At 45.2% G+C, this 17,168-nt stretch overlaps 1 protein-coding gene and 1 long non-coding RNA gene across 3 annotated transcripts in view; one reads left to right on the top strand and one right to left on the bottom strand.

Moving 5' to 3' along the window:
* Nucleotides 1–17,168, top strand: part of LOC132383172 (pleckstrin homology domain-containing family G member 3-like) — a 218,491-nt gene that overhangs the window by 36,778 nt on the left and 164,545 nt on the right. For both annotated transcript variants that reach the window (XM_059954066.1, XM_059954112.1), the window contains exon 2: nt 14,399–14,473. In XM_059954066.1, the coding sequence (XP_059810049.1) occupies nt 14,425–14,473 (49 nt within the window). In that variant the 5' untranslated portion in view covers nt 14,399–14,424. The remainder of the gene's footprint in view (nt 1–14,398; nt 14,474–17,168) is intronic.
* Nucleotides 1–17,168, bottom strand: part of LOC132383311 (uncharacterized) — a 56,997-nt gene that overhangs the window by 25,429 nt on the left and 14,400 nt on the right. The gene's annotated exons all lie outside the window — the stretch shown is intronic.

The raw sequence follows: 17,168 nt of genomic DNA, 5'->3' as shown, positions 1-17,168 counted from the left end.
ACACCCGCGCTCGGCGGCTTCCCCCGGACAAACTCCGACTGGCGAAGGAGGAGTTCCAGAGGATGGAGGAATTGGGGATCATCCGGCGGTCCGACAGCCCATGGGCTTCCCCCCTGCACATGGTGCCCAAAGCGACGGGAGGCTGGAGACCGTGCGGCGACTACCGCAAGCTGAACGAGGCTACCACACCAGACCGCTACCCTGTGCCGCACATTCAGGACTTTGCAGCAAACCTGCACGGCGCACGGATCTTCTCCAAGGTAGACCTCGTCCGAGGGTACCATCAAATCCCGATGCATCCTGACGACATCCCCAAAATGGCTCTCATCACCCCGTTTGGCCTTTTCGAGTTCCTCCGCATGCCGTTCGGCCTGAAGAATGCCGCACAGACGTTCCAGCGGTTAATGGACGCGGTGGGACGGGACCTGGACTTCGCGTTCATCTATTTGGATGACATCCTCATAGCCAGCAGCAGTCGTCAGGAGCATCTGTCCCACCTCCGTCAACTCTGCGCCCGACTGAGTGAGTACGGTCGTACAATCAACCCCGCCAAATGCCAGTTCGGACTCGATACCATTGACTTCCTGGGCCACAGGATTACTAAAGACGGGGCAACCCCTCTGCCCGCTAATGTAGATGCGGTCCGCTACTTTCCCCGACCCACCACGATCAAAGGCCTTCAGGAATTCATAGGTATGGTCAATTTCTACCGCTGCTTCCTCCCTTCAGCTGCCCGGATCATGCACCCCCTGTTCGCCCTGATGTCGGGTCCGAGCAAGGACATTACCTGGGAAGAGGAGTCCGCCGCCGCTTTCGTTCAAATGAAGGAAGCTTTGGCGAACGCTGCAATGCTAGTACATCCCAGAATGGACGCCCCTACCGCCCTCACAGTGGACGCATCTAACACGGCAGTCGGTGGGGTGCTGGAGCAACTCATCGCAGGTCGCTGGCAACCCCTGGCGTTTTTCAGCAAACACCTGCGGCCACCCGAGCTCAAGTACAGTGCTTTCGACCGGGAACTGTTGGCGCTCTGCCTGGCAATCCGGCATTTCAGGTACTTCCTAGAAGGTCGGCCCTTCACCGCATTCACGGACCACAAACCGCTTACCTTTGCGTTTACGAAAGCGCCCGACCCCTGGTCGTCCCGCCAGCAACGCCACCTATCCTACATCTCTGAATACACGACGGATGTCCGGCACGTCTCGGGTAAGGACAATGTCATGGCGGATGCGCTCTCTCACCCTACCGTTCATGCCCTTTCCCAAGGGGTAGACTTTGAGGCACTGGCAGAGGCGCAGCAGGCAGATGAGGAGATTCCGAGTTACAGAACCGCAGTCTCCGGTTTGCAGCTCCAGGACCTCCCCATAGGCCCGGGTGAGAGGACCCTACTCTGTGACGACGCCACCGGCCAGCCCCGTCCAGTCGTCCCGACAGCCTGGCAGCGCCGTGTTTTCGACTCCATTCATAACTTGGCACATCCCTCCATCCGGACAACTGTCCGTATGGTTTCCAGCAGGTTCGTTTGGCACGGACTCCGCAAACAGGTCAGTGAATGGGCCAAAACGTGCATGCACTGCCAGACGGCCAAGGTGCAGCGGCACACCAAAGCCCCACCGCAGCAGTTCCATCCCGCCCACCGGCGTTTCGACCACATTCATGTGGATATCGTGGGCCCCCTGCCAGTGTCGCGCGGAGCGCGGCACCTCCTGACTATCGTGGACCGGTTGACAAGATGGCCAGAGGCGGTCCCGCTCACCGACACCACCTCCGAATCTTGCGCCCGAGCCCTGATCACCACCTGGATATCTTGCTTTGGTGTACCAGCCCACATTACCTCCGACAGAGGCGCCCATTTCACCTCCAGCCTGTGGTCAGCTATGGCCAGCCTTTTGGGGACAGCTGCACCACACCACTGCCTACCACCCACAGTCGAACGGGCTAGTGGAGCGTCTCCACCGTCACCTGAAGTCGGCCCTCATGGCCCGCCTGCGAGGAGCCAACTGGGCGGACGAGCTTCCCTGGGTCCTACTCGGCATCCGCACAGCGCCCAAGGACGACCTGCACGCCTCGTCGGCCGAGTTGGTATACGGCGCGCCCCTGGTAGTCCCCGGGGAGTTCCTACCAGCCCCAAGGGGGCAAGAGGAAGAACCCGCAGCAGTCCTGGGCAGACTACGCGAGAAGCTCGGTAACCTGGCCCCCATACCCACTTCACAGCACGGGCGGCACCCGACCTGCGTACCCAAAGACCTACAGAACTGTAAGTTTGTGTTTGTACGAAGGGGCGGGCATCGGCCACCGCTGCAGCGGCCATACGAGGGGCCGTTTATGGTGCTCCGGAACAACGGGTCCACGTTCGTGCTGGACGTTGGGGGGAAAGAGGAGGTTTTCACGGTGGACCGCCTCAAACCGGCCCATGTGGACCTGGCGCAAACGGCCGAGTTTCCGGCGCAGAGGCGCAGAGGCCGACCTCCCAAGCAGGTTCTGGCCCAGACTGTGGACGTTGGGGGGTGTATCGCCGGTTCTGGGGGGGGGGGGGTTATGTGGCGACCCATTTCCTGGCACATCCGAACCTGCTCACAATTAGATAGCCTATGGGGGTTTGCGAGCACAGAGCTTTGGAGCCTCTGCGCCATGGGGGGCAGGTTGAGGGAGGCTTAAAAGTGAGGCTGAGGATTTCGAATAAAGTTTTTCCTTCGACTGCAGTTACCGACTCCGTGTCGTAATTTTAGCGCTGCATGTAGCACGCCGCTACAATATAAATATAATTGCGAAGAAAGCACGACAGCACCTCTACTTCCTCAAGAGTCTGTGGAGATTTGGCATGTCATCAAAAACTTCGGCAATCTTCTATGGATGTGTGGTGGAAAGTGTGCTGACTGGCTGCATTACGGCCTGGTATGGGAACACCAATGCCTTTGAGTGAAAAATCCTACAGAGGGTAGTGGATCTGGCCCAGTACATCATGGGAAAACCCTCCCAACCATTAAGCACATCCACATGAATCACTGACATAGAAAAGCAGCATCCATCATCGAAGATCCTCACCACCCAAGCCATGCTGTTTTCTCACTGCTGCCATCAGGTTGAAGGTACAAGAGCTCAGGACTCACATCACCAGGTTCAAGAACAGTTACTGCCCCACAAGCGTGAAGCTCTGAACAAAAGGAGATAACTACACTCATTGAAGAACTCTGTTGTCTTGTTATTTCGTGTGTGTTATTTATTGCTTTTTATTTATATTAGCATTTGAACAGTTTGTTTACAGTTTAGTTTCTGATGTTTACAGATAACTGTTTATAGCTAGCATCCTATAGATATGCTAAGTATGTCCACAGAAAAAGAATCTCCGGGTTATATGTGGTGACATGTATACACTCTGATAATAAATTTCACGTTTAACTTCAAACTTTTGAACTTTGAAGATTTGGGTCGGTGTGTTCTAATTCCTCTGTGGGATCACCCTACCCTATTCTCATAAAGCTGGCTCCAGCTCCGGGCTTTCTGCACTGACAACTCGTTTTAAAGTGGCCCTACTCTGGCCTACAGACCCTCAAACCCTGAGGCTGAGGGACACACACGATCCCTACACGTGCTGCCTGGTGAAATTTCTGTGATAACACGTTCTGTAAAGAGATCTGTGGATTCACCCCATGCGTCTCCACAAGAATGTTTTTTTTTATCTGGTCCTCTGTGGGTCTGACCTACTAACGCTTGGAGATTCTCTCAGTTTCCATGATTTTTGTGCTTATGTGAACTGGCCACCTGAACAGAAAAAAGTATTGCATCACTTATTCGGCCTAGCTAGGAGGGATCTACCTAAACTGGCCTCCAGCCAGAGTCTGGCACTGGGAACTCACTTGACTTACGCAGCCGGCTGCTCTTTACGATAAACATTTTTCGCTTGTGATGACAACCTTGCACAACCTTCACAGTGAAACCATATGCCTTGTACACAAACACGGCCTCCACCCCATCAGCTGATGTAACACTTCCCACCTCGTGCAGGTGATGCTGATATCATTCCTCTACCAACTTGCTTCTTTAATCAGAACTGGACCCACCTGTTTTTTATTCTTTTGAATGACCTGCAAATGCATGGAAGAATTTCTAACTATTTCCTTCCTCCCTTAAGGCATGCTTTCTGTAAGCTTTATTAAAAAAAAATATATATATGTTAATTTACAGGATGTGAATTATGCTGAGTGAATTGCGTTGGGAGAGATATAGTGGGTTGACTTGTACTGTGACTTGCTAAGATTCTACAAATCTATTTATATGTTTGGGATCTTTTTCTATGTTTAATGGAGTCATAGAAAAGTACAGCACAGAAACAGTCCCTTCAGCCCATCTAATCTGTGCTGAACTATTTAAACTGCCTACTCATATCAAATTCCATACCCCTACCATCCATGTGCCTACTGCAACTTCTCTTAAACTTCTCTTCAACATCAAAATCGAGCTCGCATGCACCACTTGCACTGGCAGCTTGTTCCACATTCCCACGTCCCTCTGAGTGAAGAAGTTTCTTCTCATGTTCCCCTTAAAATTTTCACCTTTCACCCTTAACCCATGACCTCTAGTTGTTCTCCCACCCAACCTCAGTGGGAAAAGTCTGCTTGCATTTACCCTATCTGTACCCCTCATAATTTTATATTCCTCTATCAAACCTTCCCTCAGTCTGCTACATTCCAAGGAATAAATCCCAACCTATTCAATTTTTCCATTTAACTCATGTCCTCGAAACAACATCTTTGTAAATTTTCTCTGTACTCTTTCAATATTATTTACATCTTTCCTGTAAGTGGGTGACCAAAACGCACACAATACTCCAAATCAGACCTCACTAACGTCTTATACAACTTCAACATAACGTTCCATCTCCCGTACTCAGTACTTTGACTTATGAACGCCAATGTGCCAAAAGTTTTCTTAAGGACCCTATGTACCCGTGACACCATTTTCAATGAATTATGGCCCTGTATTCCCGGATCCCTTTGATCTGCCACACTCCTCAGTGCTTTACCGTTAGCTGTGTAAGTCCTACCAAAGTACAAGATGTTACCCTTGTTTGTATCAAATTCCATCTACCATTTTTCAGCAGGGTTGTGTAAGTGCAGGATAATGTTTAGCATTTTCTTAAACCCTCTTACTAGACTCTAGAACACTAGACACTAGGTTACTACAGCACAGTACAGGCCCTTCAGCCCTCAATGTTGTGCCGACCCATATATTCCTTAAATAAAGTACTAAATCCGCACTACCCCGTAATCCTCTATTTTCCTTTCATCCATGTGCCTGTCCAATAACCCTAGTTGTTAGTTAGTTGTTCCATTTTCACTTTAAATGGTTCAGCTGGTTTATATATAGTTTTAAGATCAATGACATCAAACATTAGCTCTTCCTGTCTCTGCAGATATTGCTTGACCTGCTAGGTATCTCCGGCATTTTCTTATTACATGTGGAATAATGGCTATATATGGTGAGATACAGGCTTGTATCCAATTAGCCCTGTAGGTAGATGCTTCACTCTAGTGATTAGATGTGTTTATGTAGATAAACTATACTTCGTGATATTTACGTATGTGCGGTAATGATGCTGAACAAGGAGTAGTATCAATGTAGAAGGTGAGAAGTCATTGTGTCACGTTACCAGTGAATGTGGGTGTGGTATGCTTACAGTACTGTTTTGGCAGCAACTTGTCATAGAGCAGAGCCCCCAGTTTAGCTGACTGTCACAATACTGCATACCTCTAAGTATTTATGACATTCATAATCTTTTTATAGAAAACATTCCAAAACTGATCAAGCTATTTAAAATTTAAATAAAAATCAAACATCTGAAGCCAATATACATGGAACATAGGATGGTACAGTCCCTTCCACTCACGATGTTGTGCAAAACGAATGAATCCTTTCTGCTGCACAAAGTCCATATCCCTCCATTCTCTTCACGTTCATCTGCCTATCAAAATGTTTAACAATAGGGCAGCACAGTGGCGTAGTGGCTAGCACAGTGCTTTATAACACAGGCAAAACGGGTTCATGCCTTGCCACCACCTGTATGGAGTTCGTATGTTTTCCCCGTGGCCACGTGGGTTTCCGCTCTTAGTCCAAAAATGTACCGGTTGGTAGGTTAATGGGTCATTGTAAATTGTCCCGTGATGAGGCTAGGATTAAATCAGGGGATTGCTGGGCGGTGCAACCCAAAGGGCCAGATGGGCCTACTCCACACTTTATCTCAATAAATAAATCACTTAAAATAAAGATTAACTAAGATTTGCCTTCCTTCCTCATGAGCACTTCCTCCACTGAAATCAATTTAGACCTGGCTCTGCAGTAGATTTAACCTGGCGTGGGTGGTTTGCGTGGATTCCTAACGCCCGTGCTGAAGCCTGTAACTCTGCCTGAGGTGTCTGGTGCAGAAGAGCTTTCCCCAGGTCGCGCAGGCAGCAGACCTCTGAGAGAAATCGTCAACCTTTCCCCACCAATGCAAAGTCTATAGTTACGAAATAATTAAATAACAAGTCCAATAACTAAACACTTATTTCATTCTAAATTGAATTTACAAGAATATTTCTGATTTTAATCCATTGCAATAGTGGATGAGTTTCTAAATTATTTAATTAACAATAAAGCCGTAGGGACTTAGTGCCACTTCAGTGCTATGTAAAATGCAGATCCATGCTTTCAGTCACCTAGCATTTGCTGTTGAAGTTTCTGGGTAGTGTGCTAAATGGAAAAGTCTAGTAATGAAACTCTCTGTAAGTAAACAGACCAGTGACCTAGGGTCAGACTCTTCCCACAGGAACCAGCTCTCTGCACTACACTAGATACAGATTTTGACAATGTACGTATCCCCATCTGAAACGGGACACTGCTCTCCAGATTGCAAGGGTGGAGGGGTGGAAACAGCTGCTTCTCACCCTTTATCTCAACAGCCTCCATGGCCTTGCCTTTCCCTTTCTGTATCTTCAACAGTCCCATGACCATCTAGTGCATCATCTCTCCTATACACCCCAGATTTTCACCACTCCACCACTGGCACTCTGCCTTTCACCGTGAACAACTAAAAGCCCAGGATTCCTTCCTCAAATGTCTTCACATTTCACAGAGTCGTGGAATGCATTGAAATAGGTCTTCATCCCACCACGTGTGTGCCAACAATTTACCCCATCCAGACTAATCAGGACAATATGCCCCATTTCATCTTTCAGGAAGTTTGAAAGATTTTAGTTCATAGGACAGTAGAAGAACAGGGCCTTTGGCCCATGATGTTGTACCAAACTAATTAAGCTAGCAATTAAGTACTTAATAAAACTAATTTCTTCTGCCTATGCTATGTCCATATTCCTCCATTCTCTGCATATTCCTGTGCATTTTTGTTGTTTCTCTCCACGCCCTGTGGTGCATTGGGTGGCATTTTTGCCATTTCCATAGCACTTTGACTGTTTTTCACGAAGCCGAGTTGCGAGCTCGACGCTTAACCCAGCATGGATGGAAGGGCCAGCAGGGTTCGAACCCGGGACCACTCGCCTCGAGGTCCGCTGCTGATACCGTTGGCCAGCTGCTTGTGCCAATTTAACAGCCTCTTAACTACTTTTACTGTATCTGCCTCCACCACCACACTCCTGGTAGTACATTCCAGGCAGCCACCACTTTCTATTTATAAAAAAACTTGCCCCACAAATCTCCTTTGAACCTAACTCCCTTTCAGCTTCAATGCATGCCCTAATATCAGGGGGAAAGGGCCTGTCTGTCTACCCTATCTATGCCTCTCATTCTATGACCTAAGCCTCCCATCAGATCTCCCTTCAACATCTGCCACTTCAGGTTTGTCTAGTTATTCTAGCACGTACCTTCTAATCTAGCTGCATCCTGATAAACCTCTTCTGCAGCCTCTCAAAAGCCTCCACATTCCTGCCATACTGGGGCAATCAGAATTGAAGGCAACACTCCCTATGTTGCCTAACCAGACTTTTCTACTGCAAAATAATCTCCTGAGTCTTGAAGTCAATGCCGAAACTAATAAAATATCCCATTTTTAATTATTTTTCTGTGCTCTGAACTTATTGTCCTCTAAAGCAAATTAAGATGTTTAACATTGATAAAGGTGCTTAATAAAACCCAAGTTTTAGTTACACTGCAGGATGAAACTTGCCCAAAGATTCTTGCAATTATCCTTTGGAGTTCCAAAGCCCAGCATTTATCTGCTTTGGACAAGAGTCACTGTAACATAAAGCTCTGTAGATATTTTACAGCAATGTGTGCGAAATGTGAATTTATAGTCCGTTCTGATATTACATAGATTAAAGATCAGGAAGGTTCTGAAGAGATCGGTAACATGGATTTTAAGTAGAATTAAGAGTCCAAAAACCAATGACGGTAGCAGTTGGGACAAAGCCAGCAGTTTTGGATGAGTTGATAGAAAATGGAAGAATACAAAGTAGTTGTGGAGGGTTCTGGAACAAGGCAGTGATAGAAACAGTATTTGTCTTGCATTTTTTCATGTGCTCAACAGTGAAAATGATTTACGTACCTTTAATATAATGAAACTATAATGTGTGCAGGGTAACAAAACCAGCACAGCTGCATCAGGAGAGAATACCTGAGTCAGCTGTTGAACAACAACAAACAATGGCAGGTTTTCCGTCTCCGCCCACAGTGCCATGTTTTGATTAAAAGCTTACAGTACACTCTATTTGTATTTTACTTTTTTAGGTTTATGCAAGATAGAAAAACAATCAGCATTATGGACTTGTTTTGGTGTTAGATTTTCATGAGATCTTGGCAAACTCTGTGACTTTGTGATCAGCAAATGCTTTAGAAATTTAATGCTGTGCCTTTTTTTAAATTTCTGCAACCAGCCTGTTAAATATTCACAACCATCTCCAATTTTCAGTTTGTCATGATAGCTCTTTGCTTGTTTCTTGATCCGCATACAGTTAAGCAGCATGTGTCATTCTGATGCTGACAAATCTGCTCTTTCAACACACATTCACCATCTTCATTTTTTTTGCTTAATGCAGTGTTTTTCAATTTTCATGAACTCCTGTTCATTTCATATACAAAGCCACTTCTCAGAACTGTCTGAAGTGCGCAGAACCTGCATATTGCCTGAGAACCTTCCCAATACCTTGTGGAATTTTCCATTGCTAACAACAAGCCAGTTCTCAAAAAAAAAATTAGGATTTTGGTGGTTTTCAGATTTTGGATTGAGTGTTCTGAGGAGGTTAGAAGGATGGGTGCATTAGGGTGCTGCACAATGTATTTTGTGTGTGTTTTAGTCAGGTTTCTGTCAAGTTCCCTTGGGAATGCTTGGGAAAGGAAAAACTTACAGAAACGGAGAGAAAGTGCAAGCTGAATATGGAACTGGCTGGGTGCCAGGGAGGAAAGGTTAGTGGTTGATGTAGTTTTAGAGATTGAAAAGTTGATGCTGTGCCAACTCCCTTTCTTTTAGCTGTGTATGTCAATGGTTTTGAGTGCTGGAGCCATGATTAAAAGCTTTATAGATGGTCCATGGTCTTGATTATCAGGAGAAATGTTTATTAGGTGGCCTGTTCGAAGGGTAGGGAAATGGGATTCAGTTCAGAGAGATGAGAGAGAGCAAGTGTTTTTGCGATGTACTATCTAGGGAAGGGCTGTAAATGGTGGGATACTGAAGAATGTACTTTGAATGTGTGAAGAAGATCCACCAGGATGTTGCCTGGATGGAGCAGTTGAGTAGCAATAAACAAATCGCTGGAGGAACGCAATGGCCAAGCAGCATCTGTGAGAGAGGAAAGGAATTCCGAAACCCTGCATCAGGAAATGAAATTCCGTATGACTCCATGACTAAGTGTGGAGACCAGAGGAAGTGCCTGTCCACATATCCCTAAGGTAGCAGGTTAGATAGATAAGGTGGTTAGGAAGACACAACCACTTGAATCTTCGCCTTTTGGCTAAAACTCTGAACAGAAGGATGGTGATGTCTGGTTCCATATAAACCTTCAAATACAAAAACAGAATTTCTGGAAGGACTTAGCCAATGAAGCAGCCTATGAGGAAAGAGAAACCAGTCCATCTTTCATGTCAGTGACCCTTCCTCAAAGCAAACCAAAATGATGATATCATAGTGTCCAACCCACAACTCCCTGAAAGTGACTGCACAGGTCGTTAGGGTGGTAAAGGTGGATGGCGTGCTAGCCTAATTAGTCGAGGTAATTTGACACTCAGAAAGTTATGGTACAGTTTTATAAAACTCTGGCCACAATAGGTCAATGGCAGACACAATCTCAATGGCTCTTCACATGGCCTTAGATCATCTGGACACTACAAACACCTATGCCAAGATGCTGTTCATCGACTATAGCTCAGCATTTGACACCATCATTCCCACAATCCTGATTGAGAAGTTACAGAACCTGGCCATCTGGACCTCCCTCTACAACTGGATTCTCAACTTCCTAATTGGAAGACCACAATCTGTGTGGATTGGTGATAATACTTCCTCCTCACTGACGATCAATACTGGTGCACCTTGGGTGTGTGCTTAGCCCACTGCTTTACTCTCTCTATACCCATGACTTTGTGACTAGGCATAGTTCAAATACCATCTATAATTTGCTGACAATACAACCATTGTTGGTAGAATCTCAGGTGGTGACAAGAGGGCGTATAGAAGAGAGATATGCCAACTAGTGGAGTGGTGTCGCAGCAACAACCTGGCATTCAACATCAGTAAGATGGAAGAGTTGATTGTGGACTTCAGGAAGGGTAAGGCAAAGGAACACATACCAATCCTCATAGAGGGATCAGAAGTGGAGAGTGCAGTTTCAAGTTCCTGGGTGTCAAGATTTCTGAGGATCTAACCTGGTCCCAACATATCGATACAGCGACAAAGAAGGCAAGACAATGACCATCCTTCATTTGGAGTTTGAAGAGATTTGGTATGACAACAAATACACGCAAATACTGTGGAGAGCATTCTGACTAGCTGCATCATTTGTCTGGTATGGTGGGGTGCTACTGCACAGGACCAAAAGAAGCTGCAGAGGGTCATAAATTTAGGCAGCTCCATCTTGGGTACCAGCCTACAGAGTACCCAGGACATCTTTAGGGAGTGGCGTCTCAGAAAGGCAGTGTCCGTTATTAAGGACCTCCCTTACCCAGGACATGCCCTTTTCTCATTGTTGCCATCAGGAAGGAGGTACAGAAGTCTGAAGCCACACACTCAGCGATTCAGGAACAGCTTCTTTCCCTCTGCCATCCGATTCCTAAATGGACATTGAACCCATGAACACTACCTCAATTTTTTAATATATATTCTGTTTCTGCACAATTTTTAATCTATGCAATGTATGTATACTGTAATTTATTTATTTATTCTTCTATATTATGTATTGCATTGAACTGCTGCTGCTAAGTTAATACATTTCACGTCACATGCCAGAGATAAGAAACCTGATTCTGATTCTAGTGTGGATGAATCTGGAGTCTGGCATTCAGTTCAAGTTGCCTCTTTATAGGAAGGATGTGGCAACTTTGGAGAAGGTGCAGCTGCTGCACTGATTAGATTACAATTAAGACAGGTTGAACAAAGTAGTGTTGCTTTTTCTGGAGTGTCATCAGCTGAAGGGAGAGCTGATAACATTTATACATTCATTCATGTTTATTTCTCGAGATACAGCCCTTCCTGCTCTTTGAGCCACGCTGCCCTTCAGTTTACCAGTCGAATTTTCAATGACCAATTAGCCTACCAACCAGTACGTCTTTGGATGTGGGAGGAAACTGGAGCACCCAGAAAAAATCCATGTAGTCACGGGGAGAACGTACAAACTCCTCATAGACAGCTGCGGGAATTGAACCTGGGTCACCTGGACTGTAAAGCGTTGTGATAGCCGGTAGGCTACCATGCCAGTGTAGATAGAGTAGAAGTTGGTATACTTTTCCCAAGGTCCAAATGTATGATAACAAGAGGGGAAAGTTCAGAGGAGATGTGTGGGTCAAGAATTTTGCACAGAGAGTGGTCGGTGCTTGGAATGTGCTGCCAGGGCTGAAGGTGGAGGAAGGTATGATAGAGACATTTAAGAGGGTCTTGGGCACATGAATGTACGAAAGCTGGAACAATATGAACCATGAGGATGCAGAAGGCATCAGTAGCTTAATTATTTTGGAATGATATCGTGGGCCAAAGGACCTTTTCTGCTGTACTGTTCTATGATGACTGGTTTCTCTTTCCAAATATGCTGCTTGGCTGTTGATTTCTTCCAGTGATTTTATTTTTGTCTCAGCTCCTAACATCTGCACTTCTGTTTGTTTTTATATATGAAATGGCAATTAGGCTGCTGTTAAGTTCAGGTCACCACACAATGGGAGAGATGTTGGAGCGTTAGAGAAGTTAAAACGAGAGTGAGGCAAATGTGGACAGCACAAGTGAATGTTAACTATCAGGGCAGATTTAGACTTGGATTGTGTTTATTTTGGAGAGGAAATTTAATTAATGTACATATTTGAGAGGGGAATGGAAAAAAATGAGCTAAACATAAGAGATTCTGCAGATGCTGTAAATTTGAACACACACAGTGATAGGGGCAGCATGAATGGAAGAGGAGTAAACAGTTTAATGTAATTTAAAGATACAGTACAGCAACAGGCCCATCTGGTCCAACGAGCCCATGCTGCCCGATAACACCTGTGTGGCCAATTAACCCATTAAACCATGCGGCTTTACACTGTGGGAGGCAACAGGAGCGCCAGGAGGAACCAACAGGGAGAACACACCAACTCCTCACAGACAGCAGCAGCAATTGAACCTGAGAGGCACTGCAAAACGACTATGCTTTTGGGCTGAGAGGCTCCATCCGTATGGGAAAGGAAAGGGAAAGATTTTGGACAAAGAGCTATTTTACTTTGCAAGGAGGTCAGTAACCAAGGGGCACACACACACACGCACGCACATACGCACACACACACGCACGCACATACGCACACACACAATCAACTTCAGTTTTTTTATATTTTGTTAAATAATTAGTGAAAAAGCAGAAATTAAAAAAACATACTGAGGTAGTGATCATGCGTTCAATGGCTACTCAGAAATTGGATGACAGAGGGGAAGAAGCTGTGTCTGAATCACTGAGTGTGTGAGAGAGGCCTCTGTACCTCCTTCCCGATGGTAACAATGAGAAGAGGGCATGTCCTGGGTGGTGGGGGATCCTTAATGATGGATGCAGCCTTTTCGAGGCACCACTCCTCGAAGATGTTTTGGATACTACAGAGGCTAGTCCTCATGATGGAGCTGACTAATTTTACAACTCTCTGCAGCTTACTTTGATCCTGTGCAGTAGGTCCCCTCTCCCTCCCCGCATACCAGATAGTGATGCAGCCAGTCAGAATGCTCTTCATGGTAGGTACATCTGTAGAGATTTGTGACTGTTTTTGGTGACATACCAAACCTTCTCAAACTCCTAATGAAATATAGTCACAGTCTTTTCTTCTTTATAGCTGCATCAATGTGTTGGGACAAGGTTAGGTCCTTGGAGATATGAATACTTAGCAACTTGTTATTGCTCACTCTCTCCACCTGATCCCTCCATGTGGATTGGTGTGTGCTCCCTCATTTTACCCTTTCTAAGGTCCACAATCAGACATTCTGGTATCTGGGCTTTGATCTCCCACTTCTGGATCCGACATTAGGTTGATCTTCACAGCAGTGTCAAAAGTTATGCTGATAACCCAGTGTGAGTTAAGGGATCTAAGCATCATTGGAGGTCTGCTCTCAACTGCATTAGACCAAGGTTTGTGTGTCTATTTTGTGGGTCAATGGCATCATTTGGAAAGGATTCCGTCTGGCTCCATGCCATATCTGGCAGCCTGCTGTCCGTGGGTTCGAGCTCAGCTTCAGAAACTACACCGAAGTTAGGCTAATGGTGCAATGAGGCAGATGTTACCTGTCTGTTGGATTGTGAAACACATTTCCTACCCATGTTATTTCAGAGTGAACCACGACAGCTCTCCCTTATGTCCCAGCTAATGTTTATTTGCCAACCACACCATCAAAGCATCATGTTATTGCTCCTGCAAGATGTCTTCTGTGTGTAAATTGGCGACTGTTCTCCCCATGTCACAATAACAATTGTACTAAATTGGCTGTAAAGCATGTTTGGATGTTCTAAGCTAGTTAAAGCAATGTACAGTAAGTAGATGCACTTCTGTCTCATGTCATTTACAACCAAACAAACAGAGGTCTTAAAGGAAAAGACACTGAAATAGAATATTGTCAGCAATCATTTAACTGCCTGAATGAGTTGAACAGGCATTTGTAATTTGCCAGTTGCAGGAACAAGTGTATGAAATGTTATCTTGAAGCCTGAGACCCAGAAGACGTGCATTTGAAATCTACTGTTCTTTGTTTCCACAGTGGTAACCCTGCCAGCCCCACCAGAGATGCCTGAAGGTTCGTTGTGTTCTGTTAAGGAAGTACCATCCGTAGAAGGTCAGTGCCTGCCTTATTTAACCGCAGAGGTTTGAACCTGTAACACCGCCCAGATGTGTCGTGATCTAAAGCAACACAACCCTGGAGCTTTAGCAACATGACCAATTTGAAACTTTTATGTTAGTTTTCGCTCCCCTCCATGGCTATGCCCTCCCCCATCTCTGCACTCTCTTTAACCCTTCCATGAATCTGCATTGCTCCATTTCTAGCTTGCTGATCTTCCCTGCAATGAATCAGTTCTTCATTGCCTCTGTTCCTTCTGCTGCCAGGGCTCTATCCTATGGAATTTTCTTGCTGAATCTCTTCCTCACACATTCTAGGATGCTCGTTAAAATCTACTTCTTTGACCAAGCCCAAGGTGATTGGTCTGAGTGTTTCCTCAAAAGTGTTCACATTGTGTGATGGCTCTTTTATTAAATACCTTGGGCTGGTTATGCTTGTTGAAAGCAACAGATCAACAGTTGTTGTTGCTGTTGGATAACCTTGGTCCACCCTCCAACAGATGTGGTTGGGGTCTTTATACAGTATATGAGCTGACCCCAACCTCATTTAATCCTAGATGCATCTTCTCCCATGTGGTTATCTCACATCAATGCCATTTGCCTCACCTTGCTGTATTGAGTTCCCCACTCCAGTCTCCTTTTGTTAACAAAGCATCTTCTGCATTGTCATTTGGATTTCATGGTAGTGTTTGATGTTTATGGTTATTTTTAAAGATGTTACTCTCTGGAATTTATTCAGACCTGAAGGCTTATAGATTGGATCCTTTGCTGACTTGGATGGTTAGCATTTTAGAGGGCAGATACACTGCAATTGTATGTCCCACAGATAAGACATTGAACCAATGTCACATTTCTCCTCTGTGGAATCTTGAAATGTATCTGGAATGGGTGTTCATGAAATTTCACAGTGATGACTGCCAGCCTCTTAATATCAGATGGCAGCATTTCTGTTGGGTAGTAAGTGTACCTTTTTTGTTGGGATATACAGATGTATATTTTGTGTTTATGGACATGGAATTTGCGTGACCCTTACTAAGAGGGCTGTGTTAAACTCAAGGATGAGAGCCATAGAATGGCATGGATTAAATTCAAGGCATTTTTGTTAATGATGATTGTACTTACTGGAGCCCATCTTCCCTACTGGGGGATAGGTTGCCAGCAGCTCACCAGAGTCCTCTGTGTTGGGCCAGTCTTTCATGTTGCTCCCAGGCGTAGCCCATCTTCAAAGACCATTCCTCTCCCAGGAATGAGGTCTTTGCAGCTCTAGGTTTTTACAGTATGGAGTTGCTAACCCCACGCTCAACCTTCTTCCTTCCATAGCTGGGCTTAGGATCATCCATGGCGGAGTTTTGTGATGGTTGCGGTGTAATAATGTGAAATGCTATCTGGCAAAATTCTTCCATGGTATAAGTTGAGGTACTCTACTTGCGGCCACCTTTGGTAAACTGTAACCCTGTAGGATTTCCTTCATGCAAAAGAAATACATAAAACATAAAACTTCAAACTATCAGGACAGCAAGGTGTGCTCAAGGTTAGAAATCTTTAAGTATTAATTCCTCAAAAGTTACATTTATTGAGTTTTATCTGTCAATGTGGTTTAATCACATGATTTTACAGCACCAATGGAGCACTTAGTCCATCTATCCTGATGTCCACATTGACATATCCCACCCACCTTTATCTTGGCTGATTTGCTAATTCTTTCCCTCTCACATCCAACCGGTGTAAAATGTATAAGCTTAGTACAGAATGTGGAATACCTCAATCAGATCAATGGTGAGTCTGTCAAAGGTCTACCAGTCCGTAATGGTTCACCACCAGTGTCCTCTTGAGGATTGCAAACTTTCTTTTTAACAAGGTGACCTCAATAAAACTGACTATAAATCTGCTGAGTGATTTTTCAAAAACCCAAGTTGGTCACTGGCAAGAGTTTAGCCAGAAGATTACTTTAGCCCTGTGATAGCCAGTTTCACCCATAGAACAAGCACGAGGGTGATTGATAAGTTCATGGCCTAAGGTAGAAGGAGTCAATTTTAGAAAACCTAGCACATTTATATTTCAACATAGTCCCCTCCTACATTTACACACAGTCCAGTGGTCATGGAGCATATGGATCCCTTCTTTGCAGAAGTCGGCATCTTGGGCCTCCAGAAGTGGTCGGCAGCAGGGGTGATTGATAAGTTTGTGGCCTAAGGTAGAAGGAGATGAGTTATTAACAAACTTTCTGCATAATCACTCAGAGTTGAACTGCGCGTGCATATAATGAGAGCTGTATAACTCATCTCCTTCTACCTTAGGCCACAAACTTATCAATCACCCCTGCTGTCGACCTCTTCTGGAGGTCCAAGATGCCAACTTCCACAAAGAAGGGATCCATATGCTTCACGAAAAATAAATGTTTTAGGTTTTCAAAAACTGACTCCTTCTACCTTAGGCCATGAACTCATCAGTCACCCCTCGTAAAAATAATATCTCTTGTCCCTTGCCTCTCATTCTGAATATGTAGCTCGATACACAGCAGTGTAACTGTGTGGAGAGTGATGTGTTGGGTTGAGTGATGTGTTTATTGTTTGTGGGGGAAGCAACAAACGGGACCCAGGTTGTTTCTATGGCTGAGGCGATGCTTATTTTGTGCACGCTTGGAAATCCTTGAGCTCAAGAGTCAAAGTCAAGTTTATTGTCGTATACATAGG

The sequence above is a fragment of the Hypanus sabinus genome, chromosome 2, assembly GCF_030144855.1.
Source record: "Hypanus sabinus isolate sHypSab1 chromosome 2, sHypSab1.hap1, whole genome shotgun sequence".
Classification (NCBI taxonomy): domain Eukaryota; kingdom Metazoa; phylum Chordata; class Chondrichthyes; order Myliobatiformes; family Dasyatidae; genus Hypanus; species Hypanus sabinus.
The sequence above is the reverse complement of the archived record's forward strand: the minus strand, read 5'-3'. Positions and strand labels throughout refer to the sequence as shown.